Here is a 13,171-nt window from a genome sequence, read left to right as displayed (position 1 = left end):
GACCCAGGACTGCTACTTTCTGCAGCAGTCACATATCTCTTATAGCAGTGAAAATATGTATTTTAAAGTGTCCAGGCTACAATAATTCAGTGGGCTTTGTCTCTTCACCCAGGCATGAACCTTAAGTAATACTGGAATTCAGCGACATGTTGCTCAGCATAGACAAACATCTTAAATGAAATAATGGTGTCAAAACACTCAATGGACTGTCTTTTTCACTCATGGTAACCATAGCTGGTCAAGATTTCAAGAATGGAGGAACTATGGTGGCTGTAGGTGTAGTTTCCATCCAAATAGTACTGGAAACCATGCTTTGAACCCAAAATTATCAGAGAGAACTGGAGCATTGGAAGAATGTTGCCAAACATTCTTCCAGAGCTGCGGGCCCTGCGGGATCTTCCATCGTTCCGCAGGGCCTGCAAAACGGAGCTCTTCCGCCAGGTTTATGGTTGAGGCCAAGGCTGACACCTATGCCCCCCCCCCGGGATTCGGGACTTGGGATTGGGATTTAGAACTAGGAACCAGTATCCTAGAACTAGTATCCCCTCTCCACCTGCCAGTAGTGGGAGGGGGGAAGTTGATTAGCCGATCTTGCCATCTTAGTTAGTTAGTTAGTTAGCTAATAATGTCAAAACTGTAATTATTGTTTTAATGGACTTTTAATGGGGTTTTAAGATGTTGTAACCCACCACGAGCCGCAAGGAAGTGGCGGGGAATAAATATAATAATAATAATAATAATAATAATAATAATAATAATAATAATAATAATAATAATAATAATAATAATAATAATAAAAACAGGGTTTAGTAATGAGTTCTGAATAGAGATTGAATGTACAGTGCGTTAGAAGCATGCATTTCCTGATTATGTGGATAATTATTCTTTGAGTGTTTACGAAAAGGTAGAAAACTATTTTCTGTCATTATACCTAGAGGACTGTGGCCACCAAGTGTTGAAATACTGCCACCTGTATGTTGATTTAGGGCCAGAAGAAGGCACACATTTCAAGGCACTTGATCCAGCTTTTCTAGCATCGTATATTTCTGCTGAATGTGTCCCTGTGAAAATATAGTCCCAAAGTTATGTGTTGTAAAGCTGCAGTCAGCCATTGCAAATTGCAGGTGTTATTTTCCTGTGCAATCACTTCAGTCCCAGGCAATGTATAAAATTCAGCTCTTGGAGGTGATAAGGAAAAATGAATCTATGATTTCTTTTTTAAACCTCCCCTTGCAGTATCTATTGTTACTACAGGCAGGTTATCATTAAGGGGACTGGTGTAAAAAAACCCCCAAAAAACCCTCTGTCATGAAATACAGGTTTTGGTGGTGTGCTCTCTGCTTGATGATGTAATGCACTTAGCAATAATGGATTGTTTTCTCTGAGGAATTCCAAGTTTATTGTCTGCCTTTTTTTCTTAAGGTATAACTTTGTTGGTTTGTGGTCAGAGCCTGACTTGGAGTTGAAATGAACACAAACTGAGGGTCCTTTGCACTCTACAACCAGCGTGTGGGGGAGACAAAAGGTTTTCATCTTTCCATTTATCACCAAGACATTAAAATCTGGGGAGAAAAATAAAGCAAGGGAAGAATGCTTTTAAAGATATAGCTTAGAGGTACCATTTCTGAACTCTACGTAATTTTTAAATCTTCCCATCATAGCAGGTGGCTTTTTTAAAGGGGGGGGTGGGAATCCTCATTTCAAAGAGAATCAATAAGACAGTGTTGCGCATTGAGGAGCCTGCTGCATTGTTAATAACGATCCCCGCTTTTTCCCTTTGTTAAAATTTGTAACAAGAAATGGTGCTACTACAGTCTTGCTGAATTTTAATGACTTGAGATGTTGGTGGCTTTTTTTCTTCTTCTTCTTCCGCTGGCATTCACTCTTAGCAGCCCTGCCTTCACGAAATTGTTTTCTAATCTTTTTTCCTAGATGGAAATCCTGTATAAATGTGGAAGCCATTAGGAGAGTAATTGCTGTCTGTTACCATGACAACCAGCCGCTGCAGTCACCTGCCCGAAGTCTTACCAGACTGCACCAGCTCAGCTGCTCCCATGGTAAAGACCGTGGAGGACTGTAGCAGCCTTGTGAATGGACAGCCGCAGTATGTCATGCAAGTTTCGGCCAAGGACGGGCAGCTGCTGTCAACGGTAGTACGGACGCTTGCTACGCAGAGGTACAGTAGTACCAAGCCAAACCAACGTCCTGTTGGTAATTAAACTATGTTTGGAAGAAAGTGAAGGGAAAGGAGGGGGGTGTAATTACCCGATTCGAGTGTCTCTATAAAGAGTTCGACTTTTTTTTTTTTAAGAGGCTAAGTTTGTATCTGTTTCAGTAACAACTAGGCTAGAAGCTGCTATTCTGTATGTTCACTTTCTTTGTGTTTTAGGGCACATTTATCCATCAGTGTGCAAGGTCTGCTCATTCCTCTGAGTTTATGATTAGATTCTCATGCTCATCATAACTTTATAATTAACACTTATAATTAAACTCATTCAGCATTCAAGCATTACACACAAAAGGTGGGGGCAGAACTGCTTGGAGATGCAGGTGGCAAAGTGAATAAGTCGCAGTAAATCCTCCTGATGTATAAAATAAAACTTTACGAATGACATTTTGCTGAGTTATGTGTGCTGCTTCTTGGCGAGAGCAATCATCACACTGAGGCAGTCTGTGATCTCAGGCTTCCTCTGTCTGCTCAGTGTGGAGAGAATTGTGGGCTCTTCTTCACTCGTTCAGGGGCTGGCATATGGACTTCCAAGGCACATCTAGGGCTGCTGGACAGTCCCCGACTGTCAGCAGCAGACACTATCCCACAGCACAGGCAGAATCAGCCAGTTGAGGTACCCAAGCACAGAAAGATTTTCTTCCCAACAAATTTATAATTTTTTTAAAAAAGGACACCAACATTTTAATGGTTTTGATGTTAGGGTTTTTTGTTTGTTTTTTTGTTGTTGTTTGTGTTTGTTTTCTTGCAGAAGGGTGCATTAAGCTATCTTATAGTGAGCCAGTACACCTATGTAAAGTTATAAAAAGTCATATTTGATTCACACATTTTTACCTTCACATTTTTTTTATTTTTAAAATAAGTAATTTTGAAAATAGAGATTTTTTAGGGGGTGGGGATGTAAAATCCTGGTTGTATTCTCCCAAAAAAGGTTGTATTCCCTCTCCCAAAAAAGAGCTTAATAGAGCATCCTTAGGACTCATTTTGTCCTTACACTAACCATGCTGAGAATGAATGCCTTACTTAAGACTACCCAGGGAGGTACTTGGGCAAGAAAAAATTTGACCCCCCCCCCCCCCACAAACCAACAATGTTGCTGGATTCCAACTATCTTGCTAAGAAACAGTGGGTTGGGTTGGGTTGGGTTGAGGAATAGAAGTGTCAAGGCATTGGTGGCAATGTATTTACATTTTTGTGAATTAAATGTTTCACCTTGAAGCTGGATTGAATATAACAAAAGCCTAATAGAAAAGCCCCAGGCCTGTTCCCCTCCCCACACAGTATTCTCAAAAGATGGAACAAAGGGCTGGTAAAGACCTTCACCTGAGACTTTGGAGAGCTGTTTCCAGCCTGAGTAGACAACACTGGCTCAGATCAACTTAATGTGATAAAAGGCAGTTTCATATATTTGTATGTTATGTGGCAGATCTCCTAAAAACATTTCCCTTTTACAGATTTGGGGGGAATCTGCTCTATTTTGAGGGAGTGTAAATTGTTACATAGGTTTATGGAACAGGGGAGACAGCCAAGACATACAAAATAACTGAAAACTCAAAGCTGTGGTAGCAGCAGTGCTGGTGGGCTTTCCTTCCGCAGTTCTTTGACTCCAGCAATTGTAACCTTTCCGTAGAAAAATGAACACTTCTTTCTTCAAAGGCAACACAGTTCTGATCCATTCTACTCACCAGACATGGGCACAGCAAAAGTGAGGAGGAACACTGAACACAGCTAGGGTTGCTAGCCTCCAGGTGAGGCCTGGATATGCAAAATGATTGCTTTGGAGGTTGGACTCTATAGTATTGTACTCTAGAATTGTCCCTCCTTAGGCTCTAGCCCCAAATCTTCAGGAATTTAACCAATCTGTGTTAGCTAATCCTAAATACAAGGAGTTCATAGAAGGATAAGATTGTACTGTTTTTATTTTGAAGAGAGGGTGTCACAAACAGAAGTTGGAGTCACATGGAAAAAGAAAGATGACCACTATGGTACAATACAAAGTGAAGCAGTAGAAACCTAGGGATCAGAACTCGGTGGAGACAATGTGATACCCACAATTTCTAATAAAAGGAATAAATAATATTAACATAAAATAGACTTGCACTGGAGAACTGATGTGTTTCTGTTGCAACCTCGATCTGACAGCTTGGATAAAGATTTCATTTCAAACAAAGAGTCTAGTTTTGGTTATCCTTGTCCATGAGGAATAAATTCAAATGATATCAGACATGAAGTACAATAATTAAAATTGACTGCAGGAATGAAAAACAGGTTGAAAAGCTTGGCCTGTTTAACCTAGCAAAAGGGAGGAAGGGGGTTGAGAGAGCATATAATTGCACACTATAAATACACAAGAAAGGGCAGAATGATTTTGGCTGAGAAAACTATGGGTGTAAAAACTAATGGCTATAAAAGGTCCATTAAAAATTTAGGTTGAAGATCAGAAAATGATTTCTTAGGAACAGTGGTACAAAATTCTGAAAGGCTCTTTAGAGTAGTCATAGGAACAAAGAACTTCATTGGTCTGAAAACAGGGCAGAATACACTTAGAAAGTATTTCATTTTAATAAATGGCATGTATACCTGGGGTGCCAGTAGTGGTTGCTGAGAGTTTGCTGAGAGCCATCCTGAAAGACAGCTTGGCACAGGCTACAGATTGCATTTCAATGTTTAGCTGCTCAGAGGAGAGTAATAACGGTTTAGGGTTTTAGGGTTTTGTCCTTCTCATCTGTGTGCTCTTTTTGTTTAAAAATAGATCTTCCTTTCTCTAATTTCTTTACATAGGAATATGCAAACTCACGTAATTGCACATCTCTATCACATTTAAGTTATCTCTTAGTTTATTTAACTTTTAAAGATTTTTCCCCCTTACCTGGTATAATTGCAGCTGTGAGAAGGGGCAGTATTTATCTGGGTTTGGGGGTAAGACTAATCTTTCCCCGTTGTACCTCTCCAGTTGTTTGTAATGATATTTAAATATGTCAAGCGATCTCTGGTCCTAATTACTGATCTCTTCTGCCTCCTCTGGTTTGGATCAATCTGTGTAACTCTGTGTCACTGATTTCACTGCAGACGCACTATTGATAATAGACACTATGGCAGATATTGCCTGCATCAGGGGTTTTGTATCATTTGTCTCCATTTCCTGCCTGATATGAGCACAACTTGCCTGATAGACAGCATGTGCAAGCAAAGCAGTTACTTCTGTGCTTAACAAGTGCAGCCAACCAGAGAGAGAGAAAGAGAAGAGCAACAAGCAAACTGGAGCCAGTGCTTGTATAAAATCAAAGGGCTCCTGAAGCCAGTGAGCCAGGAATATGTTTGTTGTGAATAATTCCTTGAAAAAACAAAGTTATTGACAAATCTTTTTCCATGTATATCATTGCTGACTGGAAAATGTCCTTGAAATTTCATATATAAGTTACTTTTCCAGCTTTTCACTTGAGAGATCAGTAAATAACTCTGGCTCAGTTCAGACAGTACATGAAACCATATTTTAGTTGAACATATTATGGCTAATGTGATTGTCTGAATTCATACCATCCTACTCACTAAGTTAAGGTTGGTCAAACCAGGGTCTGAATTTACTAATCACAGTTAATAAATCATAGACATCACTATGGTTTCATGTGATGCATGAATACAGACATTCTGGTGTAATTGCTGGTTGAGGCAAATTTGAGTGATTGGTTAAATTGGTTTCACAAACTAACCATAGTTAAAATAAAATAAATCCTGATTTTGATACAGGCATAAGATGCATGAGAAAAGTAGAACAAGAAATGCTTTACAACAGCAGGTTGGACCTTCTGACTGACTTTCAACCTCTCCATTTTGTCTTGCAGTCCTTTCAATGATAGACCAATGTGTCGGATTTGCCATGAAGGCAGCAGTCAAGAGGACTTGCTTTCACCCTGTGAATGTACAGGGACCCTGGGAACTATTCATCGCAGCTGCCTGGAGCATTGGTTGTCGTCCTCAAATACCACTTACTGTGAACTCTGCCACTTCAGGTTTTCAGTAGAGCGCAAACCCAGGCCGTTGGTTGAGGTCAGTAAATGGGGCATGTCCTCAAAAGCTCTGCTTTAATGATGTATGTTTTTACACCCAAATCACAACAGCTTTGCAGATTCAATGAAGCAAAAGAAAAGCTATGAGTTTGGGAAGCAGAGAAGAGGGTAAAGAAGAGCAGGGAGGAGGGCAGGACTAATTAAAGCCTTCAGTTTTCAACCCCAGACATAAGTGATGGCTCTGTTTTTCTGGATTCTTCTATATATTCTTTGGTGCCATCAGAAGAGAATGTTCGGTTTATACAGTGCATCCTTTGCTTTAATTCAGATAAAGACAACTCAAATCTTCTGAACATTAGGAGGGAATTATTGGTAGGGATAGTAAATATAGGTTAAGATTTAATTTTAAACCACCCGGCTCCTAAGCCCATTGATGTATTATATTTTCAGTAATGGTTGTTTTATCTGTTTTTTCCAAATGCTAGGAGTAAACCACTTCCCTGCTAGCTGCTTACATTTTGAATATTATGGGCTGGGATGCCATTATTCTCATTTAATTGGATGGAATGGGCGATATGCTTTCTTATCTGTCTTTTGAAATGTATTGCAGGTCACTTACAAAAGTAAAAGTGAAGTGGCGATGGTGACGCTGCAGAGTAAGATCTTTGAGATATAAAGAGTTAATTGAAAAATAAAAAATATAAAATAAAAATAACATTTATCATTCACTTGGTAAGCGTCAAATGTCTGGTTATAGAATATCTTCATGTGAGACTGCTAAAATTCACTTCTTTCCAAAAATGATGCCTTTTTTAATCCGGTTTCAGAAAATGAAATAATTTTTCCTATCTTCTGTCTCTGCTGCAATACTAACTAGGTCAGAGGGTCATAAATGAACCCTTCCAAAATACTTCTCCCAGCCCCCCCCCCCTTCATTGCTGTCAGAATCATGTCTTCTATTCTGCAGCAGGGTCAACAACAAAGGCTGTTGTCAAGGAGTCCAAGCCTGAACCTGGTGAGATCCCAGAGCTGGTGTGCACAAGAAAACAACCCTTCTAAAATATACAGAGATAATCTGTTTTGAATAAATTTTAGAAAGTAGTTTTATCTTTAGGCAACATACAACTCTAAAATCATACAAGTAAAACAGGAAAATCTAGCTTAACTATCTAATACATTTGAAAATCTGGATCACACAGCACAATCTTACAGCCCCAGTCAAAGGCCATAACACAAAGCATTTTCTATATTGCGGTCCATTGCAATCTCAGCATTAGAAAGGAGCACAAACCTAACATTTCTAGTTTTGTTTTGGTAGCCCTTGAACCAGGAACTGAACCAAGCTGAAACTTCTGCAAACTGGCTTGTTCAGATCTCCCTTTCTCACAGCCACAGCAAACCAAGAGAAAGAGGGGGAGGGTTACACATGATTGTCTGTGTGCTTAATGGCTCACCGCCATTTAAACCTAGCAGCTGATGGGCAGTTACACCCTGCATTTAGTTTTAATTGGCTGGCAGCCATGTCATCCTAACAGTGGGATGGGTGCACCCAATCTGCTGTTAAGCTGAAATGGCTGTGTGCCATTTCACTGGTCTGTTTCACTTCCCCCCACTTGGAAGTGAGAGATCTTCAAGCCGCCACCAACTCACATGCGGGGTCCTCTCTCCAATCCTATTTAATATCTTCATGTGCCATCTTGCCCAACTGGTACAGATGTTCAGGCTGAGTTGCCACCAGTTTGTGAATAACACCCAGCTCTTTCTCCTGATGGATGACCGCCCTGATTCTCCCCAGAAGCATTAGCTGGCTGCCTGGAAGCAGTGATGAGGTGGCTCAAGCAGAGTCATCTGAAGCTCAGTCCTTCAAAGACGGAGGTCCTGTGGCTGGGCAGGAAGGGTCCAAGCGAAGAAGCGCGTCTGTCCAATCTGGACGGAATCAACTATCAGTGGCTCACTCTGCCAGCAACCTGGGCTTGTTCCTGGATACTTCCCTCTCCATGGAGGCCCAGGTCACAAGAGTAGTGCAGCTGGCCTTCTACCACCTTTGCCAAGCCAAACTACTAGCACCCTACTTGGCCCAGGAACATCTAGCCACAGTGATCCCCACAACGGCCACCTCCAGGCTAGACTTCTGCAACTTGCTCTATGTAAGCCTACCATTAACTTTGATCCAGAAACTGCAACTGGTCCAGAATGCAGCAGCCAGGGTCCTCATAGCAGAACCATGGAGGTCCCAAATCCAGCCCGTCCTCCAATAGCTGTGCTGGCTATCAGTCAAATTCTGGACCGGGCTTGAGGTCTTTGTAATTACCTTCAAGGCCATATGCTGTCTGGGCCCAGTGTACCTGAAGAACCGCCTCTCTGCCTACGCCCCTCAAATAGCCCAGTGCTCTGCCACCTCCAACCAGTAGTGATCCCTGGCCCAAAGGAAGTTTGCTTGACCTCAACCAGGGCCAGAGCCTTTTCTGTCCTGGCCCCCACCTGGTAGAACGAGCTCCCAGAGGAGAACAGAGCCCTGATGGAACAAAACAGTTCCACAAGGCCTGCAAAAGGAAGCTCCTCTACCAGGCTTTTGGTTGAGGTCGACCAAAACCAAACAACACCTACAAGACCTCCAATCCTCCTTCCCTTGAACCCATGCAACAGATCTGACCAACCAGGGGCCTGTTAGATTGTTCACTGTTAGAATGTTCTCGGTTTATTGCTATTTTTATTGCTATGTTTATATATTATAATAATCAGCCAGTTTAATGTTTTGTTCTGTTACGTTTTGTATGAACCGCTCTGAGCCTTAGGGAAGGGCAGTATACATATGAGAGAGAGAGAGATGAGTCGCAGCCATTTAAACCTAACATTGTTCACAGGTTGCTCAAGTCAGGTGACTGGTGTATGGGTGATTTGCTGAAGGAAATTGCCAACCTCTCCCTTTCATTGGCAGCAGTTATTCATCCTCTTCTGAATAAACCACAGCTGGATCCACAGGACCCCCCCCCCCCAGCAACCACCCAGTATCGCATCTTGTATTCCTAGGAAAAGTAGTTGGGAGGGCCACTGCGGACCAGCTCCTGGCATTTTTGGAGGAAACGTTAGTCCTGGATCCATACCAGTCTGGCTTCATGGGGTGGAGATCATGCTGGTTGCTCCGATGGATGATCTCCAGCTGATGGGCAAACCCACCCTGTTCAGCTATTAGGTGGTAAATAGCCTGAACCACTAAAGCGAACTGGACAAAAGTCAACAACTCATAGGCCCTTAGTTCATAAAAATCTAAGCTAGTTTTCCTCCAGACTCTTAGCTCAATTATATCTTTTTGGCCAACCAGCCTTAGGTGGTGATATTTCAATCAAGAAATTTTCTTGTTGGCACGTTCTAGAAAATCACCTCATAACTCTTGATTCCCTGCTTCCATCCTGTAGGGTTCAGGTTCTCATGAAGAACCCATTTCTAAGTCTGGTCTTGAAGATGATAAGGGTCAAGTAGGCAGGGAGACCCAATTAACAACACCTGCAAGATGGAATGGACCTGTTACTATACACATTAATCCTTGGGGGGAATCAGGGGTGGTTTGGTAGGATTTAATATAGGTATACCTGTTGTTGAAGCTGAATAACTCATCCAGCAATTGCACCAGTGCCTATGCAGCCTGTTCATATTCATATCACTGGAAATGAAAACTTTGTGGGCTCATCACTTTGTGCATATTGAAATGAATTCTGCTCTCCAGTTGATTTGTACATGAAGGAATGTTAAGTATACCTAAAACATCTTGGAATTATGGGAAATATCCTTAAGTGGCAGGAAATGTGGAATTTCTGATCGCAACTAGAATATTAATTGTACAGATTCTGTTTTTTGTTATACAAACAATGAATAATGGCAGAACTTCAATCAGTGAACTATATGCTTGGGCAACAGCAAATTCCTTCTCAGTCTAAAGCTATCCTGAGCCTATTAGACTTTCCAAGAGAAGGGGGTAGAGTCTTCTGTTAAACCAGTGGGCAATAATAACAAAAGAGAATTTTCAAAATGAAATAAAATAACAAAAAAGACAAAATGAAAATGAAAAAAAAGAAACAATAAGAAAACCAAACTATTAGGGATGCCAGACTCCAGCTGGGGTTGGGGAACCACCATTTTAGCATCTCCCCCCCCCCCCCTGTTTTAGGGGTTCTAAAAAGCAGGGAAGTAGAGCCAGCCAGTATATGCTGCTCCACCAGCTGACATCAGGCTCACCAGTTCTTCCCTTCACTGAAACTTGCTGTGTTGCCCGGTGTGGTCAGTCAGCTATGCTGCTACTGCAGCACAGTGCTGGGTCAGGAGGGAATCTGGGAGCATGAACAGCTGCTGGGCATAGTATTTACTCAAGCTGGAGCTTCCTGCAGCCATGGAGGACGAATTGAAAGAACTGTTCAACGTCACAGTCATAAACAGGCCAAGAGTGAAAACACAGAGGGTTAGCAGAACACACCAAACAGTCAAAACCGAGAAGAAGGTGCCAACAGGGAATGTCCAGAGGCAAGGTCATTGTTACCGGTCCAGGAATGCAGGAACAAAAATGTGGAGTCAGGCTGTATTAGAAACTAAGCACGTTGCATCCACTGCATTCTTTGCTGCTGTTCCTTAAATCGGACAGTCAGGCTACTTTGCTCACCAGTGGCTCAGCAAGCATGATGAACAGCAGCATGACCCTACGTTTTTTTCAGCATCATGTGACTGCTTTGGCCAAATCTGAACTGCTTGAATCAGGTGCTGTGATTCTAGAAACACAGTTTGATGCTCCTGGCCATGCCGGATCTGTCTTTGTTGATGCAGCTGGCTGCATTTCTGCGTGTGCTGAGCTGACAGCTATTTCTGCTCCCGGAGACGCTAACTCACCAGCTTCATCAGACAAACTATCATCAATGGCAAGGGGAGCTGTGACACTCACAGAGCCACAAACTGCCGCTGTCATGTGCACCTGTTCCCCCTTCCTCCCTGAAACTCACAGAGCCAGTGTTTGCCACTCCATGCACCAACTCCCCCACAGTCTCAAAATTTGCTGAGCTAGCTGCCAGCTTCACAGGTTTCTGGTATGGGAAGGAAGTGGATATACACAATGGGGAGATACACAATGCACATGGAACAGTGTATGCAACAGAGCCACAAATGTCAGCTTGGCAACTTTCAGGTGGGAGGGAATGGTTTGGGAGCAAAATTCTACCATAGTACCATAGAAACCACCGAGGTGCTGACATCATTTCTGTGTGACATCAGCATGTCAGGGAGCTCCTGACCACGCCTCCAAATTCCCGTGTCACTAGCCCACTTCCACCTGGCAACCTTACAAACCATACAAAATGAACTCCTGAGCACAAGTTTAGAGCCTAACAAAAAGACAGCAATATCCTGATTTGGAGTGTTATAGTACCTTAAAGGCTAACACATTTATTGTGGCATGAATTTTAGATCTGAGTGAGCCATTAGATTGCATATCATTTATGGCATTACAAATGTGCCTTCTAAACCCAAAGCAAAATTCAGTCACTTTTAATTATCAGTAAGTATGACTTCTGCAGGGAAAAGTATAAACCTACCAAGATAAATAAATGGTCACAAGTTTGTGCTGAGTAAATAAATAGATTTTAAGGCTCAATCTATTTCAATTTCACCCTTGGGATTGGCTGTTCTCAAAAAATGTTCTTTGCACAAATGGAATGTGACATTTCTTCAGAATTAATAATGACTAGGCAAGTTGAAAGTTAACCCTTCCAGAGTATGGAAGCTTTGCTCATAGAGCATCCCATAGTGAAGTAAACTATTCCGTTTTTAAAGGGGGGGATAATAAATATGTAATGTCTCCTGAGAAAAATTTTGGAAAACAGCTTGCACACTACCCGCTAATGTTTAATTCTTTGCTTCCTAGCTATTTCTCCTAATAAGGTTTATCTGGAATTTAAGGTTTTGGAAAAAATTAGGTTTAAACCCAAAATATGTCCTAGGATTAAGAGATCAGGGTAAATGTATGTTGCTATGAAAACTAATAAAACATAATATAAAATAAAAGTTATGTAAAATAATGTATATTCCTATTAGTCTGCAATTAATAGGAACAAATGCAAATGATCTGTTGCCCCCCTCCCCTTTCCATATTGATCAATTTTGTTTGGCAAAACTTTTAGTTATTAGAAAACCTGATAGTTACTTCATTTACTCCCTCCCCTGTTATGGCTTCTCCTGTCTATTAGAGCAGCATTGCCTAACCGGTGGGTTATAACCCAAAACAGTTAGTTGCAGAGTTTCTGAAAATGGGTCATGGGCCAGCCCTCCTTAATCACCATTTCCGCCATTTCCATTGCTCTCTTTTGTATTTTAGAAGCCAAGATCTGACCCTGGAAACAGTCTCTTCCATGTCAAACATTAGTTGGTTCTTTTTTTTCTGTGCTACGTATACATGTCTGTCAAGTCTAACATGTCCTGATGGTTACTTGAGCGAGCTTTTTAGGCTCTTAGGGGAAATTAGAGGGAGCCATGGAGAAGAAAAGGGTGGTCAAAGGCTGGAATGTAATCTATATGCAAAGTCTTTGTATGTAAGAATGCCAGTTGCTTAAAGGTCATAGTGGGGACAGCTGTGCTCTTTGTGTTGTCATTCTTAGTTTCTCCTAATGGTCTGATTGGCCATTGTAGAAAATGGAATGCTGAACTAGGTGGGTGCCATGATCATAGTTCACCTAGGCCAGGGTTGGGCCAGCCTTGGATGAGTCCCGTGGGTCAGCATACCACTGTATCAGAGTTTTCATTGTGTCATGGTACCTTGTGTCGTCTTAGGGTTGCTGATCTCCAGGTGGGACGAGTTCTTCTGTAATTACAGCCAGTGTTCAGACTATAGGGATGGGTTCCCCTAGCACAGCAGTTCTCAACCTTTTCTTTGCTGTGACCCCAACTTTGGCACCAAAGCCCA

The 13,171-nt window shown here is 41.8% G+C and overlaps 1 protein-coding gene across 3 annotated transcripts in view; it reads left to right on the top strand.

The window, feature by feature from the left end:
* Window positions 1-13,171, top strand: part of MARCHF3 (membrane associated ring-CH-type finger 3) — a 108,309-nt gene that overhangs the window by 69,708 nt on the left and 25,430 nt on the right. For all 3 annotated transcript variants that reach the window (XM_077344450.1, XM_077344448.1, XM_077344449.1), the window contains exons 2-3: window positions 1,933-2,176; window positions 6,070-6,274. In XM_077344450.1, the coding sequence (XP_077200565.1) occupies window positions 1,989-2,176; window positions 6,070-6,274 (393 nt within the window). In that variant the 5' untranslated portion in view covers window positions 1,933-1,988. The remainder of the gene's footprint in view (window positions 1-1,932; window positions 2,177-6,069; window positions 6,275-13,171) is intronic.

The sequence above is a fragment of the Paroedura picta genome, chromosome 7 (assembly GCF_049243985.1).
Source record: "Paroedura picta isolate Pp20150507F chromosome 7, Ppicta_v3.0, whole genome shotgun sequence".
Taxonomy (NCBI): domain Eukaryota; kingdom Metazoa; phylum Chordata; class Lepidosauria; order Squamata; family Gekkonidae; genus Paroedura; species Paroedura picta.
This window is presented reverse-complemented; position numbering and strand designations above follow the sequence as displayed.